Genomic DNA, 18,343 nt, shown 5'->3' on the forward strand with positions numbered 1-18,343 from the left:
GAATATTAAAATAAACTTATATGGGTTTTCTTTTAAACAAACTATTTTTGTCGTATCTATGATGAAATGTCAAAATATCGATATTCCCTGTTACCTGTAACCGGCGCCACTGACTTCACCTACCTTGCCTTATCTCTTGATGGTGGATTCTCTCTACAGGTCTATGGCAACCGAATGCATATCGCTAATCCTATGACTCAGTTCTACTCACGCTGTCTAGATAAATTGACGTCTGTGTACCGACTCCGGCTATGAATAACATTTCACGTAAAAGTTAAATAGAAGTAGAGTTAGAAAATTAAGCTAAAAATGACACCTCAATCTACCCCAGGGTTTCACTATACAAAACAACCCCTTTTAACGCAAAATACTACCCACGTGACAATAACTAATTCTAAAAAGTTGAAGAAAAACAAGTGTCAAGGTAAACATAAAAAAATCAAGTGTGTTATTGTTGGAGACCAAGCAGTCGGAAAAACTTCTTTAGCTGTATCTTACAGTAACGACAGTTTTCCTAGTGAATATGTTCCTACAGCTTACGACAATTATAACGGTAAGTTTGATCTGTTTACTTCAGTTAATTAAGGAAATAGTAAGTAATGTTTGACATCGATTATTATTCACTCCTTTATTTGGAATATTACATTAATTTTTTTGAAAAATAAACCCATAAACATTTATAATTAAGGAATATTTTCAATTATTACATATTACATGTAGTAATATTATTATAAAAATTATTTTCTGAATGACTAAATATATATCTACCTGTTTTTTCTTCAAATACATGAAAATAAATGAAATGTGTATATTTAGAATAATTTTTCAAAACAAAAAAATTTACATTTTTGAGCTGTTATTTAAAGGTTACTGTCAAGGAAACTATTTATAATATCTCGCTGATTAAGATTAGGTTATATTTTTGAGGACGTAGCTTGTTGTGTAATAATCAATATTTCTTCAATATACTTATTTCATACCTAATGTTGTTTCTACTATGTACCACGTACTACTAATTTGTAAAGGGACTTGTTAGATAGATTTGAAACGCTCATCATCCCTAGTTACGCTTCTCCCATACTGATGATAAGTTATTTCTGAAATTTTTTTTAATGACAAAAACAGTCATCTAAAACAATTGTAATGTATGATCATTGAATATAGTAGTTGCAGACAAGTGATTCATATGGAAAGTTAGTCCACAATATCTTTTAATATGTTATCTAGGTGCTAGGCAATATTTGAAATTTGAAGGTAGAAATCTTCAATTTCAATAACATGATTGATTTTGTCTAGCTTTCAGTTGAAATATTCACTGATGAATATGATATAGTCATATGAATGACTATATTATTAGTCATAGTATATATCATATTATAGAATTACCAAAATTCCATTTAACATGGTATAAGATGTCGTCTTGGTCGACCTCCACTCATCGAGTTATACATATAATGAAATTTGTATTCTAATAATAAAATGTATTAATTAACAAAATTTGTTTTCGTTGGTAACCAATTTGCCCCACTCAAAACTACTAAATGTCAATATACTGACAAAAGTTTATCAGCCATATTGACTTGAATCTTTTAACGTCACTAGAAAAACTATCAAGCTTTCTCGTGTATTGGAAATTGACACGTGTAAGTGCAGGCAATAGATCACCATAGATCAGTTGATTTCTTCTTTATGCGCCAGCGATATTCCAGATCATCATATAGCATTTAGATAGAAAAGACCGTGTCTTATTTAAAGACCAGTCACTTATCTTATGTCACACCTATTTAAGAGGAGCAGTAGATTGGTAAACATGCAAAAATCCAATATGCGTGTGCCTCAACTTGTCACATGCCAGGTGTCTCCATACCTCTTTATAAACTGTCATATGAGCAGAGATGTAATAGCTGAACTTTTGCCTATACCAGGATAAAGTTATACCAGGGAATAGAGTGCTACAGAGACACCACCACCTATGAACTGAAAATATTTGACTCTCTATTTGAGAGTGAATATTGCTTTGAATCATACCATAATGGAGGAAACAATTGATAATTCTAAAGAACTCATAGTGAAACGCAAGAAAAATTAGTTTGTTATTAAAACCATTCCGTGTAATAATTATAAATAAAAATCAAAGGAAAAATGTAATTTTACGGTAAGATTTTTATTTGTTAAAAAAATGTATCCCATAATATGATGCATAAAAATTAATTATATACTATTTTATTTATTGTAATTTCAATTTTTTATCTCTTTCTGGAGCACTACATACAAACTAAAACTAAGGTAGGTTGCATTCGGAAGCATAAATTAATTTCACATTTGTTCTTATAATCATTTATTATTTCTGCTGAATCTAAAGGTAGGTATTCAAAAAAGCATGATATTATGAGTTATTTTAATTCGAAACCAAGTATACTATAGCTGGTAATACAACTTGGGCTTTTATATGTTCAAATGCTTTTTCATATAAAATTGTCTAAAATGACTTTTGACCAATTTACAGGAGAAATATCGATATTTCTATCAGTTTGCTCGGATACTGGAATATTTTTTGTTTTTAATAATATCTACTTAAGTCTAAAAAGTAATCTGAGCCTTAAATTATTAACAGAACGTTGGAAATATTTATATTCACCAAAAATTTTACTCAAGACACTCTAAATTTGAAATTTGAACTATCAGTGTTTATCACTAATAAATTGATCAGGAACAACGAATAAGAGCCCAAAATCTCCGCATAAATAGTTTGGGGAAAATTTTTGTTTCTTTCTAAATATAGCTTTAAATTTGTATGTACGACTGTATATCAAAAGAAGCTGTATTCCTTGGTTCCACATAATTTCTGTCAAAAATTTGGAGGAAAGACTTTCCATTTGCGAACTTCCGCTGATAGGAAAAAAATCGACCCATTTTAAAAATAAATGATGTAAGAACTAGATCACGTACGACAATAATTTGCGAAAGAGATTTTGGTTGATGTCCAGAGAAGTTCGTATTGGAATTACAGAAGTATTAATTCGATTATCTACTTTCAAAATCTGATAAGCGGGAGATCAATAAAAAATGTGAGGTGCGAGGAGCGCAGATGCACTCCTAGAAAACATTTCGTGCATCTAGCGCACACTACCTGTGTCGAATTCGACGAGCGCACAAGAAACTTTATCTGCCGAAGTCCTAGAGATGGGCAAACATACGAACTTTTGAATAACTATTAAGACAAAATGAAAAACCATCAGCAACATCTGAGATTTTTCAAATCTTCAATATTATATAAAATATTGAACAGAAAGTGATAGAAAAAATATGTTTTCTAAGAATGCGTGCATTTTTGGTATTAGGTCAAAATAATTCAAAAAATGCGTATTCTGCATTTTCCACAAAAAACTTTTAATTTAATAATGGTTAGGTGAGGTTAAGTTGGGTTCAACTCAAGTATCAACTCTTTGTTACACTGTTGTTAATCCTTATGAAAATCAGTTGAATAAGTGTCCAAAATTCAATTTAATTAAAAGACTTTTCCTTTAAGAAATGATTTGTTATTATTTCGCAAAATAAATTATGAAAATAATCCTAAGATAATATATTAAATGTGACTGTTTGAAAATAACTATTGTATGTTGATTCGCATTTTTAATAATATACTAGATATTTATTCGAGGTTACAATTTTCATTTTTTTATACATTATTTTGATGAGGCAAATTCTGTTTCTAAGGAATGTTCCTCGGATCATTTCAGATTTTCTTACGATAAATAACTTAGTAATAAACATCAAGAGCTTTATTTATGCGGTATTGAAGGTTGCAGTTTGAAAGAGTAATGTTTTATTGTCATTGGGAAATATTTATTTATTTATTTCAAACGCCATCACTCTTGAAATTCTATTTATCAGTGTTGGCTTAACTGATTTTCACAGTAGATGGTGGTACATTAAAAACCACTACTTAGTCCGATTTAGCAAATTTGATAAATGTTTCACTAATGGCATTTGAAGTTACATTATTGTTAAGGGAATTTTATTTATCGCTGGTCAATAATTATTATTCAAATATCTGAAGACAAATGCCGTGTGATACATTTTCCCTATAGAAAAAGGTATAACGCGTCACAAAAACGTGCAGAAAACTTTGTAATTGATTTGAACATTTCCGAGGTGGCAATTTGGTTATGAAGCATTTGCGTCTATCTGGTCTGCCTTTAACTAAGAAAGCAGATGAAATTTCGCAACTAATCTGCATGGATCGATATGGAAGCTACAAAAAATATGATGTACTTGGATTTAACCGGATCGAAATATGCTTTACTTTGTGCATTTTACTTTCTTCACTATGAAAACTGTAACCTGGTTGATTTGGTTGATTCAGTATTATACTATAAACAATTGGACCTTATGTTTCACCTCGATAACGCCCAATCACATTTATTATCGATTTCTCGACAAAAATTGACTGGACTTGGTTAAGAAGTTAAAGTGCAGCCACCATATAGCTGCAATTATTAAACCGTTTGAAAATCATTGGTTTTTGTTTAATCAAAACTTTCCAAATGGGAAAAAATTGACAATAATGGAGAAGTCGAAAATATTGTCACCAATTTTACAACAAATGTTGAAAATTAAACAGGAAGGTTGATATTATATTTAGTGGTTTACACTAGAACGATTTAGACTTTAGTTGCATTGAATGGTCTAGTAACTATCATTTTATTACCAATTTGATTATGGAGGGTATTAATAGATCATATTCCATGAACTTTCACATAAAACAGTCTTGTCTTCAACTATTCCAATAACTACAAAGAGTAGTTATGAGCCTTTTTTCTGCAAGATACTCTAATGAATTTTCAAAGTATCATAATCATCAATCAATTTTATGAAAATTATGGTTTTTAGTTATGCAGCAGAATTTGAATTATTTTTTTGTAGTTACTATTCAAAAATTCAAACTTATCATAATTTATTGAACAGTTCCTTGCTATTATTGTATGAATTTAGCAAATACATACGCTACAAATGATTGTTTCTATGTTGAATTATGGAAAACCCTTTTACATTCATACTGTTATCGGTTTGCCACTTTGGGTTAGTTCTGGTATTTTTTTCACCTACAATCAAAATAGAACAAAAATCATGAATCACAAGAAAATGAGTCATACTGTAAGTATAAGCCTGATATTAATATACACCGAAAAGGCTCTTTAATCTTTCTTCGGTTTATGCTGTTAATGAAATATTGGCTCTACCTGGTTAATACAGTCATTGTGAAATTTGATATCAGAATGATGTGAAGGTAATTGGAATATGTATTGTACAATGCTCTAAGTTAATGCTTTGGTGAAATAATACCGAGACTTTTTTGGGAATTAATATCATAAAAAGAATTGCTCTTATGTTCATAGTATTTCTCACAACAGTAATTCATTTAATATATGAATAAATTCAACAGTTTTAATTTAAGACTTATGTAGCTTAAGCGATTAAGAACGTTAACTAATAATTAAATTGAATATATTTACTCGAATTTATGTTGGCATTTCTTTTAAAAGTGTAGCAATCTTTAGAAATTTCTCTTGAATATCTTATTATATAGATAAATTAGTTTTTTTTATAATTTTTGGAAGATAAAATTTGACGTTTCGATTTTTCTTTAAGTGTTTATCAAAAATTATTAAAAAAACTATTATTAAAACAGAAGAGACCTAAAATATCAAGAACATTTAGATCTATCTCTCTTTAATTTTTTGGGTTCGTAGGTTGTTTCGATAAAATAATCAAACTTCAATGAAATATCACATTTTTATGATAGATGTGTATAATGTATATAATGTATAATTTTCAGAATGGATAAAAAGAGATCTTATTTTATTGTGAATTTCGTAATTTAGATGATTGATGTTGCATTCAATATTACATAAAGATATTTGTCACAGGTAATACTTTGCAACTAGAAATTTTTTGTGCAAAATTAGGACTTAAAGATAAAACTTCTTTCACTTCATTTCATACGATAGTAACAGTTAGATTTTCGATCCATTTTGATTTTATTTCATTTGTATTTTCAGCAATAGGTTGTTGTTTTAATATTAGGTTATCAATTTTCTTAATATTTTTTTCTTTGTAATTATTAAGAAGTGTTTCAGTTCTTTCTGGACATTTTTCTTAAATTTTTGGAAAATATTGATAGGACTTACTTCACATATTTTAACTGTTATGTTTTTTAAATCGTTTCCTAATTTTCTTATTAGAGTGGTTACCTCGGTAATAGATAGTTGTATGACTTGGAAAATAAATAAAACGATAACGATAAAAAATAGATAAAAAAAGATTGTGATATTCATGCTGCCGGCGACTATTTGTAAATTTTATACGGGATAACTTTAAATTTAGAAATTGTTGGTATCAAATTATCTTTTTTGCGAAATAATAGAATCAATTTTCTTGGTGTCACATTATATGAACAATAACATTAGAACAGAATGGTATACGAAACCAACTTAATCCTCAAGATATTTAAACTTCAAGAATGATAAAAAGCATATTCAAGAAGAGGATAAACATATACTATAATCAATTAAAAAACAAAACATAAACTAAGCATCAAAACATAAAACATTTTTCCTTACCCATATGTACAAGGATTTTCCCAACAATTAAAGAATTATTTCAGTAAATATGATATTAGTATAAGTTATAAAGGACATAATACATTATCCAAATATTTCACTAAATTTAAATCTATAACACCAAAAGACGAAAGAAGTAATATTATATATCAAGTACCTTGTACTAATTGTGGCAGACATCTCAGTATTTAGACAATAGACTAAGAGGTCATCACTACGATGAAAAAAATAGAACTGCATTAACGAACCACTAAAAATCAAAATAAATAAATTCAATTATAAAGTTTCAAAAATTCTTGAAACGGAATCTAATACACGAAAAAGGGAATTTTTAGAAATGGCTCACACAAAAAGACCTAAATAATTTAAGTAAAATTTATAGCTCTATTTTGTTAATTTTAATAAAACTATATATAATACATATATAATATATATAATATATATAATAATTTAATTAATTAAGTACTGCTACATATTTGAAATGTAAAGTAAAAATAAATTAGTATCATTAGACCAAGTTCTATGTTGATTTTATTCTTATTTTGATATTCATGATGAAGGTGACCTATTAATAAATATAAATACGCAAATTGTCAGTTGAAATCTTATATTGTGATAAAGATTTAAGCAAAACTCAAAAAATTATTATTTTGTAGTTTAAAAATTGCTTTATCCAGCATATGGTGCTAAGATTTCAGAACAAATTAGTGAATATTCGTTTTTTTGTTTTCAATCTTCCTCGACAACCTCGATCAAAAAATTGATTAAATCTTTTTTGGATGTATCTCAAGGCTAACACAACACAAAACAGTATCCGGATTTAACACAACTCTCATATTATTCAAAAATGAGATTTCAATGTTAAGATTCGAATATTTCGGATTTTTAACGGGAAAAAACTGTTTTTTCTCATTTGGAACGGCAATTTTTCATACAAAAATAAAGGTTGTTCTATAAAATCTAGTTATACTACAATCGTAGTACAACGTTGCCCTGATTATGAAAAGTATTTTCATAAATTTGAATTAAACCATTGAATAACAATCAAACTGTGATATCAGTTGAATATTTAATTTTCTAAAATTTTTCAAAAAGTCAATTTTTCTCGAATGCAATCGTTTTTTTTTGTTCTTCCAAAAAAGTAGGTTAGGATTTGGAAATTTTGTTTTTCAAATACTTAATACCATAAAAGTTGTCTATGTGGAGGTTGATCGTCTTGTTGGAAAGAGTACCTATTTCATTTTAAAATATATTTTAAAATAAGTTTTCCGTTTCAAGTGTTGAGGCCCATAAGTTCCCACCCACACGTTTAATTCAAGATGATGTTGGGTCTGTACTTCTTGGAATGATTTAGGATGCTCGTCAATCCAGTAACGGCAAATGTGTTTATTTAAGGTACTATCACAAAAAGAAATATTTATCATAAAAACAAATATTGAATTGAAATTTCACACTAGCATTTATTTTGTCAGTCATAACTTCACAATACTGACAATGTTTGTTTGGAAAATCTTAATTCTTCTGTGACCCAACTATGGATGACATTTATTATGCTGCAATCGTTGGTGACATTCATACTGAAACACTGCTTACACTACCACTACACGAACACTCAAAATTACAATGTCTGACGCGCGTTTCGATAACCAACGAAGTCATCGTCTTCAGAGACTGAAGATAACCTGAAGTAAATTGAAGTATACTGTCAAATACTAAAGTGACAGGAGTCTTGATGACATCTAAGTAAATATTTGCAACAGAAATTTGTTAACATTGAAGTCAACTTTGATATTTATAGTAATAAATATTCATCATACTATGATTTTTCATACCTCGAAATATTCATCTTAAATTTATTACGTTTCCCGATCAAAAATCTTTCAATTTTCTATGATAATATATTTTTTATACTTCTACTATGCCACCCTATAACTTTCTTATCATCAAACCAATTGCATCAGATATAATATATGAAGGCCTAGAATCTTACATTTCAGTTTGGACTATTAGTCACGGACCACCCTGAACAGTGCTAACGGTTTAATCTATCATTTTTCGATAAAACTGATAAATTACTCTTTTGTTAATCGTTACACATGAAAATGATTTGCTTCAAATGTTTGCGTTTTCAAATAACAATTTTAATCATCGTTCTCATCAAATGATTAATTGTGAAACCTGGGTTAGTCAAACAAACTAAATTGGAAAGACATTTCACGCAAGTTATACACTGATAAAATTGAATCATTGGAAGCATTACCAGTAATATCATTTTATTTACTTACCTAGTACCTACCCACTAGAATATCATCTGTAATTAACCAATACCATTTGGAGCATTAATACAATTGTATTTCACGTTTAACTGGAAACTGCATGATTTAAAGGCGTCTGTGCAAAAATGAATGAACCATTGTTAATTAGAAATAATTATGAATGTCATTCAAGCAGATTCAGGATCGTGAATAATGATGGAGTTGAAATTATTCAAATACGAGGACTGCTACTTATGTTTTGAGTTAGACATTCCAACATTCCAATTGAGGTATCTCCAAAACATGTGATTTGAACGCTTGGACCGCTTCTTCACGTATAGAAAAACGTTCACTTCGCAATTTATTTTTGATATACGGGAATAAGAAGAAATGCTAAACTAGGATTTTTTGAACACTTCTGACAAACAAATGCTGGTGTACCATTAATAATTGACCGTTCCACGTTGGTCTTATGGAACGGTGATGACAACAAAATTAAACCAATTGCTTAGAAACCTTTTGTTGGATTTGGCTTATTTTGAAAGACCCATACAGTCAATCGATGTTTAGTTGTCACGATCTTATAGATGATTTTTCCAACATTTCTTTGGACCAATCGGCACGAGCTTTATTTGTGCTATTGTCAAATTATGCGGTCTCCAACGCGAACAAAACTTTTTGACAGATAAAATGTCGTGCCTATTGAATGAAGGCGAGTAAAACTAGTGCCCATGTATGCCTCAATCTTACGGTATGTCATATGGCGATATTACAATATCAGTTTACGCACAGCATCGATGTTTTCTGGCTCAACAGCCGAATTTGGACGACACGTCGAAAATCATTGAATATCATTGCACGAAAATGTTGGCGATTTAATTCCATTTTTTTGACCAAGAATGTTTCAAGTTTCCGTAAACAACTAAAATTCTTATAACAACACGTTCTTAGTACGTTCACCATTAAAAATGACAATCTTTATGAAGGTAATGTCAGATTTCATATATTCATACCATTGTTGCACTATTTCTAAGTAGCAATTCTCGTAGATAAGATGTCTGATTAAAGGAAGAAATAAGCTTTTAAAATAATTCCGCTAACTTCCTTTTTATCATGTCTAAATAGTATACACAGAGAGAATTGTTTGAAATTAAATAATGAATTATTTTCAATTTAAATAAGACCTAGAGTGAAGCTCAATCAGCAATCCACTGATATAAAAATCCTTCCTACAAGAGCTTTTGATGAATATATGATATTGAGGGTTATGTTAATGATTATTGTTTCAAATGCTCTATGTAATTTCACATTTAAAATTCGATGTTGAGTTTTAAGATAGTCATTATTTCGGAAAAAATATTTTTTATGTAAATACTTGAGAAAGAGAAGTTACCAAGCATTATAAAGCAATCCCTATGATTTTCTTGTTAAAAATACATACATGAAAATGACCTTCATCAAGTACGAAGGTTTGAAAAAAGTGGTTAATTACAACTTAAGGTATTGGCATCTCCATAACACCCCTAATTTGAGTATATAAAGTCACTTCTAATATAAATATTTGTTAAGAATACGATAATTTTTTTGTGCCATTTCTTTATGGTTACTTTTAGAAATTTTAAAATTGAGCTTCACAAATTATTTTATTTGATATTTATTTCATTTAATTTTTAAGTTCTGTTTGAGGTCACTTTTGATATCATTTTCATTTCGCAGCTATACAAATGGTTTAAGATATTTGGCAGAGATCCATTCTCACTTTGACACTCGGTACATCTAATTTTTTTTCAATTTTTTATTTAATACTTTAAAGCTTCAACCTCTGAGATGGCAACATCTAAAAGATTTCCATACAAAGTATTCACTATTTCTCTTTATCAGAAAAATATTATTTCGCAAAATAAATCGTTAAATTCCAATGTTTTTGAGATAACAAATATAAATTTTAATATATTCAATGCAACAATCAGGTGATTTATCCAGTGTTATTATCTATGACGCATTTTCTATAATCATTATAATAGATTTTTTTGTACAATACGGGGGCAAACAGACATACACATACGCTATTTCGAAAACCTAGGAATAGTGTTATGTCAAATTGTATAAGAGAAAGTGGAGAGACATAAAAGAAATAAAAAATCAAATTTATAATTTTCACACATTGAAAATATTTATCTTGAATGAAGAAATATTTTTAACTAAAAAAAACTTGTGTTTTATTATATTGATATGAGATATTATCTTTAAAACCTCACTCCCAACAATAGTGAAGCTACGAAACACCAGCTCTTTTATTGACGACGACACCTGAGTATGAGAGCAGCTGAAGTTGCGTCAAAATCACTTTGATGAGCTTGATTGAAAGAGACAATGAATTCAACCGTTCACAATGACATATATACTGTCAAAACTCATATTTTAGACGAATACACATATAGGTAATATGGACCACACCATTTGTGAAACGGGTTTAAGCTGTTCCTCTTTTTTGGATAATATTTTCAATCTTCTGGATACTATCATACTTCTTATTCTTCTTCTCAAGAACTCTTCATACCTTTTATCCATTTTTTCCACTCTTTCCAATCCTTTGCTACTTCATTCATCTGCTGTATTGTTTCCTGGGTCTTCCTTTCCTTCGTTTCTTATACCTTTTCAATTATGTCACTTATATTTTCAGATTTATTGTGTTCTTGTCTTTACCCGTTTCCGTTTGCAATAAAAAGAACACGGGCTGCAATACAGGATACTTTGTTAACTAATTGCGTTGGAAGAGCCTTTTATAGGAATTAGAATAACTATTCCCGATTGTGGAATTAATTAATGTATATCTAAAAACATCGATCACTTGTTGAGAATTATTATTGAAGAAAGTAAGAAAATTACTGAAAATACTATAGAATTTTGAGAAAATCTAGATTGAATGTATGTGTCGAATATTCAATTACATATGTTTATTCGTACGTACATACCAATATTTAGTTTCTATGAAATTACCTAATTATTGATAAGATGATTGTTATGTATTTCTTCCTTAGAAAATAATTGATGTTTATTGTATTGTTCGATTATTTGCAATCATCATTTTTAAATAAAATCAATTGCAATTTGAATTTCATATTTTGCTTTCTACACAAATATTTAATATTAATTTAAACCCTTATACACATTTTTATGAGAAAAATCGTATTTTAATTTTTTTATTTTCATCAATAAACAAGCTTATTATCTTTTTTGTTTAGCTGGTCGTTTTAGTATAAGAATCTAATGTAATAAATTTATCTTTTGCAATTTCCCAAAAATTAAAATCGAGCAGTGAAAGGCTGTGACACGTTACAACCTCATTTGTAGTAAGAGTAGCCTGATAAATGAACATAAATACCATACCTAATTAAAAAAAAATGTTTCACCCAGTAGCAATATTGTAATGTTTATTATTCCCATCTTCTTTTGATGTAGGTATATGTCAGAACTGTTTATGCCAACACAAAAGTGAGATGATAAAGTGCGGGTGGGTTGGGAGTGTCTCAAGATAAACGCTGCCGCTTGTTCTGCAAAAAATTGGATTAATAAATGTTTTCCAACACTGTTTCTTACTAGAGAACTTTCCCGCACGCATTTTAGTTTTGAAAGTGTCACTAGTGCGGGAAAGTAAAATTATGCAAATTTTTACCTTATTAGATAGTTTTTTACTTCTGAGATTATAACTATTGTTACTACAGGTAAATAAATATTTACTAAATAGTCCATCAAATAAAATTTAAAGCTTTTGTAGCTTTTTGTAGCATTTTTAATTTTTTGAAAATATAAAATAATAAAGATATTTTTTATATAACCATGTAATTGTTACTAAAACGTCAAAGTTGTTCAAAACGTCTCGTAAGTGACCGAAAAAGTGCAATCTTCTTCTAAATTAAACCACATTAAACCTAATCCGATACAATAATATTAATGGATTCATCCGACGAAGAACTTCCCGAAGCAATTTTAAATGCTGCAAATGAAACTAATTCCGAGCTGTTACCTGCCAAATGACTTAAAACCGTTGCCGTCATCTTTATGCGACCAGCAACCGATGCCATCCTCATCGACGTCATCTACCTTCCAGGTGAAACCAAATAACTCCACTGGGCCGGCAATTCTTACTAGTCTACAGAACATAACAAATTGTGTTTTCAATATTAATATTTATAATAATTAGTAGTTTTCAGTTAAAGTTTTGTATATGTATTATTATGTTTGTTGGAATAAAACAATTTTAGAAAAATGGGTAGGTATACTTTCCGCACTTGTTAGGAAAATAACTATTTTAGTAATGTACTCGTATAGAATCCAGAAATTAAGATACATAAAAAAATCACCATAAAAACGAGTCGCTCCTGAGTGCCAATAACCATCAATAATATACTTATCATAATTCTAAAAAGGGCCTCCCTACCTTAGATTATTGAAGTGCATTTACCCATCCTTCGTGGGTGAAAGATGTTCAATTAATATGCAAGCCTATACAATGTGCCTGTCTGTGTATACGCTATGACTAGTAAATCATGAGATGTGCATTCTTGGAAATGTAGGGGATCCGTTGTTATATAATGGAAGAATACTGATTATTCAGTACCCATATAGTTACTAAAAATGTAAATGATTACCTACTGCTTACTTTCTGAATAGAAATATGAAAACGATTCAACTATTGAATGTAAAGTTAATGTTGTAATTGCAAATCAAATACTCATGCAACTCATTTCATTCACCCATGAAGTTCATTAAAAAATTATATTTGATGTTTATTTTATCTGGTTTATTTTAGTAAAATAATTATACATGTTTGAAGACTATTCATATCAGTGGAAAGTCTAGGAAGACTTCACATTGAATATTTCTCACTTTTTATTCCATTTCTTTCTCCTACTGTAAGCATAGCTATATTTTTCAAGTCTGCTCTATTGAGATGTTCAGGTTTACGTCTCTATTCACCTTTTAGGAAGTCTACATAAATAGTCAAATCCACGGTCTGTTTAAGTTCCTATATGATAATAGATACTCGTATGTGCGTTCCTTTTTCCCTCTCTAACTGTATCCTTATAGGTTTCTAAGCGTTTCGTCGACTATCTCAAAAAGATAGAGCAATAACGCATCATTTCTTGATATGGTAAAGAGAAAAAGCTACCATACAAAAGAAAGTGCTTTTTTATTAAGATGACGCACCTTCTCACACTTCTGTGATCGCCATGGGAAATTCACGTTTTACATTCGAATTAGTTGACGTCTGCCCACTTTTTCCCAACCTCAGAGTTCCAATTTCAACAGAGAGATTTTCATCAGATCAGGACGTTATCGCTTACATACACGCCTATTTTGAAGAAAAATACCACAACTATTATTTTAAAAGTTTACAAAGGAAAGAGTATCGTCTTTTTTCTAGGAAGGAAACTTTCTATATATCCCATTCGAGCCTACCGTTACCATAAGGCAACACTTTCAGGTAGATGTTAAAATAAATACTAATGACAGAGTTTGTAAGCTAGAAAGGTGAGAGATGTTCCATCTGATGTGCAAATGTAAATTGTTGCAGGAGTAATAAAAGCAGTTAACTTGTCCGACCTTCTGAAACTGCGAAACTAAGGGTTTTTTGAAAATATGAATCCTAAGTTCAAACAAGTGAAGTTATTCTTACATAATATCATTCTTTATACTTGTATTCATAAATCTGACATAAGTACCAAATTAAAATGCAAACAATATTTTAAGAAAAAAAATTGTGCGAGTGTTACCATAACGATAGGAGATTAAACACTGTGATAATTCTATTTTCCGTTTCTTAGGAAACGTTTTCTCTCCCTAAAGTGTTGAACATTATATACATATAATGATCATAATATAAAGCATAATGATGGAAGTATGCCCAAATATTATAGACGTTCTAACGAGGACAAGAGACCAAACGTAAATACAAAGTACGAAAGTTGGAGAAGCTTCTAGTCCATTGCTAGTACTAAATGAAGTGTTTCATATAAAATGTATTCACTGTATAATCTATACATTGAGAATTTGTTATCTTTGGTAGCGTTATTTTCATTTTTGGGTCAATTCGGGTCAATCAGCTATCATCATCACCATCATTTAATTGTCTTGCGGTACCAGGGAAACTACAAACTTGATAATATGGTCCCAATAGCAGACAAGATCATTATGATCCACTGGCCAAAGTTGCAATAACACAATGTGTATAAGGGCGGAATCGATCAAATGGATCAGAATATAAGCCGTTACCATATAGGTAAGAAATGGTACAGGCCTTAAATTTCATGTTTACTAGACCTTGCTATGCAAAATAGCTGGTTACTGTTAAACAAAACGGAAGGAATAAAGGTCTCGCAACTTAAATTCGAAAGAGAAGTGTTCAATACCTATTTGAGCCAGTAAGCAAATAGCCAAATTTTTTATTTAATATAAACAATATAACAATGCGTTGAAAATACAATGCTGTTCTTTGTTCTTCTTTGTTCTTTGTTGAAGTTGAGATTACTATATTAAAAATAAACTGTCCCAAAAATTATATCAAAAAATTTCATTTCACCTTTTTAGTAAAATTGTGTTTTTTGCTAGAGTGGAGATATGCCCAAATAGGTATTACAATGCCTAGCGTTGTCATATGGCAACAGTAGATTCTAAAAAAACCGTAAGTTCACTAATATATTCATTTTTTAACAATTAGACAAATTAATGGAGTAGTAAAGGACCGGAAAGAGTGGAAAATGGATAATAAAAACAAAACCATATTATTCTAAAGCAGAATACCTTTTTCTCATATTGGTGTTATTCCTGATAATGCATTGATAGTTTCAGCTTTTAATGTTATGTATTAATTAATAATTTTGGTAGTAATCAGATGAGGTAGGCACTATATTGCTAAACTATTATATATGAAACCCTATTTACAGAATTTAATTTATGGTCTTCTGTTACCATTTTTATATCTTAACATATGAGTATTTATCACAATAATTCCTATCACAGTTATTATAAACTAATCTTGACCATAACATAGCTATTGAAATCTCGAGTCATTCACATTATCCTTCAACAATAAAACAAGATAAAATTTCATAAAGTTTACATGTTAATTTATACGAGGCTGTTTCTAGGTATTGAGAACATAAAGAAAAAGTAAATGATTTTCATTAGTACGAGGGATCATCAGAAAGAATTTATATATTCCGGATGAATTCTCTTCTCCCAGTGAAAATAGTAAAATTGGTTGAGGGGGGAGAATCTATAACCATGCAACATGTAGGAAAAGAGGTCACTCGTTTCATCAAGTAAACAAGATGGCATCACTATAACAAGGATTGACCGACAAAAATCAACACTGAAAGGAAAAAAATGATAGACAGTTAACATATTTCTGATGTGTATTCCCGCTGAATTTAACGTGAACTATTATCATTCTGATGACAGTCACTTCATCGATCCTATTGTTAAGGAAACATGGATTGACATTGCGTTAAAAGAACACGTAATTTAGATTGGAAACTCTCCGAGTCACCAAAGACAAACAAATTGGAAGTTACATCATCTGCTGGCAAAGTTACGGCAACACTATTCTAGGAATCATATGGTATTATTCTGACCTAGTGCTTGGAGGGTGGTCATAAAATAGCCGCATATCACTTTGGTATCATTTAGACAAGAAACATTCGGACACAAACGGTTGGACATATACGCGCACTGATCTACAGAGAGCTCATATATTCAATGCTTAAAGTGTCCAATTTCTGACTTCATTTGAATCGTCGGGAAGTAAAATAACTCGTCGTTGTGGACTCACTTTTCTCCATTTATCGATAAATTTTTAGTAACCAAATATATCACGCCGAATTAATTTTCTATTGTTGTTTGAGATTTAATATATAAAAGAGAGTGGGCTGACCAAAACATATTGTGGTTGATCAGAAGAATTTCCACTACATTTTGGTAACTACCAAGTCGACTAACCTCAAATAGAAAATACTCCATGAAATGTAAAAATATTACATTTTCTTAAATAAATAATTGATATGAAATCAACTCATTAAGCAAACTTAAATAGAAAGATGCCACGTCTTATTTATTCTTCGGATGAATTCTCATGAACAAATATCACCTGCCTAAATCGACACGAAGTAAAAATTTGTTATTTAGATAAAAAGTATTGTAAAATTGGATAATTATACTAAAATGAAAGTTCTGCCCTTAGAATATAGGAAGGGAAAATCCCTCCTTGTCCTTTTCGTACACTATGTAGGAATAGTAAGTCTTAACTCCTAACAATAGGTTGAATTTTAATAGTTCTTAATTATTTCGTAAGCTTCTCGAACCACTTCCATTTTTGGTTTATTATATTGGTTAAACCTTATGACTGTTTAGGTATCTGTAACATCTAACGAGTAGAGAATATTTTTCTTGGAATATTGTTTATCTTTTTTTAATATCAATGGTAATACCTAATTTTACAAGAACATGAGAATTTGTTTAAAAAAACGGTATTCTTAAAAAATTAATAAGCAATTATAAGTTTGACTTCTTTTTTTTTTTACTTTCTTCGTTCTCTGAGCAAATGGCTGTTTTACATGAGGTAGGTAGCTAGCCTTGCCTCACAACCCTCCTCTTTTATCCGGGCTTGGGACCGGCAACATGGTCGCTGAGCTACTCAATCCGCCCAACGGCCATACTTGCAGAGCGGAGACTGCAACTACTAAGCGGATTCTTAGAACGACCGAGATGAAGGAGCAATGAAATTAGAAGAATATGTAACGTTGCGGATATAGTGAGATGGGCCAGAACTAAAAGAAGAGCATGGAGAGATCATGTCAATAGAATGGACGACGATCGACTGACGAAAATCGCGAAGGAAGAGAGGCCCAATACAAGTAGACCGCCTGGAAGACCACCAAAGCGCTGGTATGAGAGCTGGTCCTCGGAGTCACAGCTTAGGCTGCCTCTTTGAACACATAAGACTTAAAATAAGAAGAAGAAGAAGAAGAAGAAGAATTATAAGTTGTGAATTGTATGATATATTCAATTTATTATTAAGCTAGTTGTTCCCAATAATAATATAGAAAACATTTGAATGTAAGATTACCACAAAACTTAATTGTAAACCCTGCGACAATACAATATATTTGAAGAGATATGAAAGATGTGCATTAATATCATATTCTATTTGAATTAAAGGACTCGACAACTTTTTAATCAAACATCATTTTACCAAGAGTCACTTATTATTTAGTGAACCTAGACGTCGACTGACGAGGCTTAGCCGAAGCATTGTAATCACATTAATGAAGTCTTATACTCTGAGTAATATATTTTTTTCTTCGGGCGTACACATAACAAATGTAACAAAAAAAAAATTATGAAGCTTGTTTTTTAATAAATTTGTATAAGATCATATAATTAGTGCGACTTCATAGAAATAAA

General features: G+C 30.1%; 1 protein-coding gene across 1 annotated transcript in view; it reads left to right on the plus strand.

Annotated features, from left to right (window-relative positions):
* Positions 1–205: 205 nt before the first annotated feature.
* The window catches only part of LOC130445604 (rho-related GTP-binding protein RhoU-like), a 104,388-nt gene continuing 86,250 nt past the window's right edge, over positions 206–18,343 (plus strand). The window contains exon 1 of the mRNA XM_056781335.1: positions 206–553. Coding sequence (XP_056637313.1) covers positions 310–553 — 244 coding nt within the window. The 5' untranslated portion in view covers positions 206–309. The remainder of the gene's footprint in view (positions 554–18,343) is intronic.

Source organism: Diorhabda sublineata, chromosome 1 (genome assembly GCF_026230105.1).
Source record: "Diorhabda sublineata isolate icDioSubl1.1 chromosome 1, icDioSubl1.1, whole genome shotgun sequence".
Lineage (NCBI taxonomy): Eukaryota > Metazoa > Arthropoda > Insecta > Coleoptera > Chrysomelidae > Diorhabda > Diorhabda sublineata.